A 1,200-nucleotide genomic window follows, 5' to 3' on the forward strand; every position below is an offset into this window, starting at 1 on the left:
AGGGAGGAGCTGCTGCCCAAGGAGCTGTGTCAGGGCTGTCCCTGGGGGCTTTTGGGGAGGTTTGGGGTTCACCTGGGGGTGCAGGGCTGTGCTCAGCAGCTGTTTGAGGCTGGAAAACCTGCAGGAAACACCTCAGTGCATTGTGAGAGACAGGAAAAACAGCCCCTGGCACAGGCTGAGCGTGAGTTGAGTCCTGCCCGGAGTAAATCAATCCCAGAGTGTGTCAGACACCCTGGGCTGGAGCTGGGGAAGAGCTGCTGACAGCATCCACCTCCTCCCACCCCGGTTCTGTGCCTTCCTGTCCCTCCTCCACCTCTACTCCTGGAAAAGCCAGAATCCATTTCAAATTACTACAGGGTTACTCACAGAAAAGTATTTCATGCTACTCCCAGGTAAATCTTACACATACAGCTCTAAATTGTTGTAAACAAATATTAAATAAAGATAAAGCGGTGAGAGACTCCTGCAGCTGCTGCTAAAGGGGCTTCTCTGCTTCAGGCTTTGGTTTTCTGGAGGAAGAAAGGGGGAAATGTGCACTTTAAAAAGTATTAAAATTAAAATTTTTAAAAAATAAAAGGCAGAGTCAGGTTAATTTCATGGACTTTTATTATGAGGATCATAGAGGAACCAAAACTGAGAGCCCTGAAGCCACTAAACCTGGGGGAAGTGAGAGACACCCCGAGATGGAGCTCAGCTGGGAGCAGTGTCCTTGGTGCCTGGCTGAGACATCTCAAAGGAGCTGGAAGGAAGAGGAGGGGGAAATTCTGAGCATCAAAACTTCCCTGGCAGGGTGGGCAGGCCTGGAACAGATTCCCAGAGCAGCCCCTGGATCCCTGGAATGTCCCAGGCCAGGCTGGAGCACCTGGGGCAGTGGAGGTGTCCCGGCCACGGCTGGGGCGGGATGGGATAATCTCAGAATTCCCTTCCCACCCAAACCATTCTGTTAATCCATCAATCCAGGAGGAATTGAGGTTTAAAAGCTTCAGGATGAGGCCATAAGGGGGAGTTTTGGGTGGGCTCTCACGTGCTTTGCTGGGTGGGGACCCCCCCAGAGCCTCCCCTGAAGCCAGCAAGAGCCCAGGGCTGGAGGCCAGTGCTGGGCTGGGTCTTAAACAGAGCACAGGACAGTTTCCTTATCCTGCTTCCTTCCCTTCAGGCTGTACAAATTCATGTGGAAATAGGAATTTATGTGGAAATAGG

The 1,200-nt window shown here is 51.9% G+C and overlaps 1 protein-coding gene across 5 annotated transcripts in view; it reads right to left on the reverse strand.

The window, feature by feature from the left end:
- Nucleotides 1-588: 588 nt before the first annotated feature.
- The window catches only part of LOC109022625 (hemicentin-2-like), an 8,293-nt gene continuing 7,681 nt past the window's right edge, over nt 589-1,200 (reverse strand). For all 5 annotated transcript variants that reach the window (XM_033514137.1, XM_019006481.2, XM_019006480.2 and 2 more), the window contains exon 10: nt 589-739. In XM_033514137.1, the coding sequence (XP_033370028.1) occupies nt 691-739 (49 nt within the window). In that variant the 3' untranslated portion in view covers nt 589-690. The remainder of the gene's footprint in view (nt 740-1,200) is intronic.

The sequence above is a fragment of the Parus major genome, chromosome 4A, assembly GCF_001522545.3.
Source record: "Parus major isolate Abel chromosome 4A, Parus_major1.1, whole genome shotgun sequence".
Lineage (NCBI taxonomy): Eukaryota > Metazoa > Chordata > Aves > Passeriformes > Paridae > Parus > Parus major.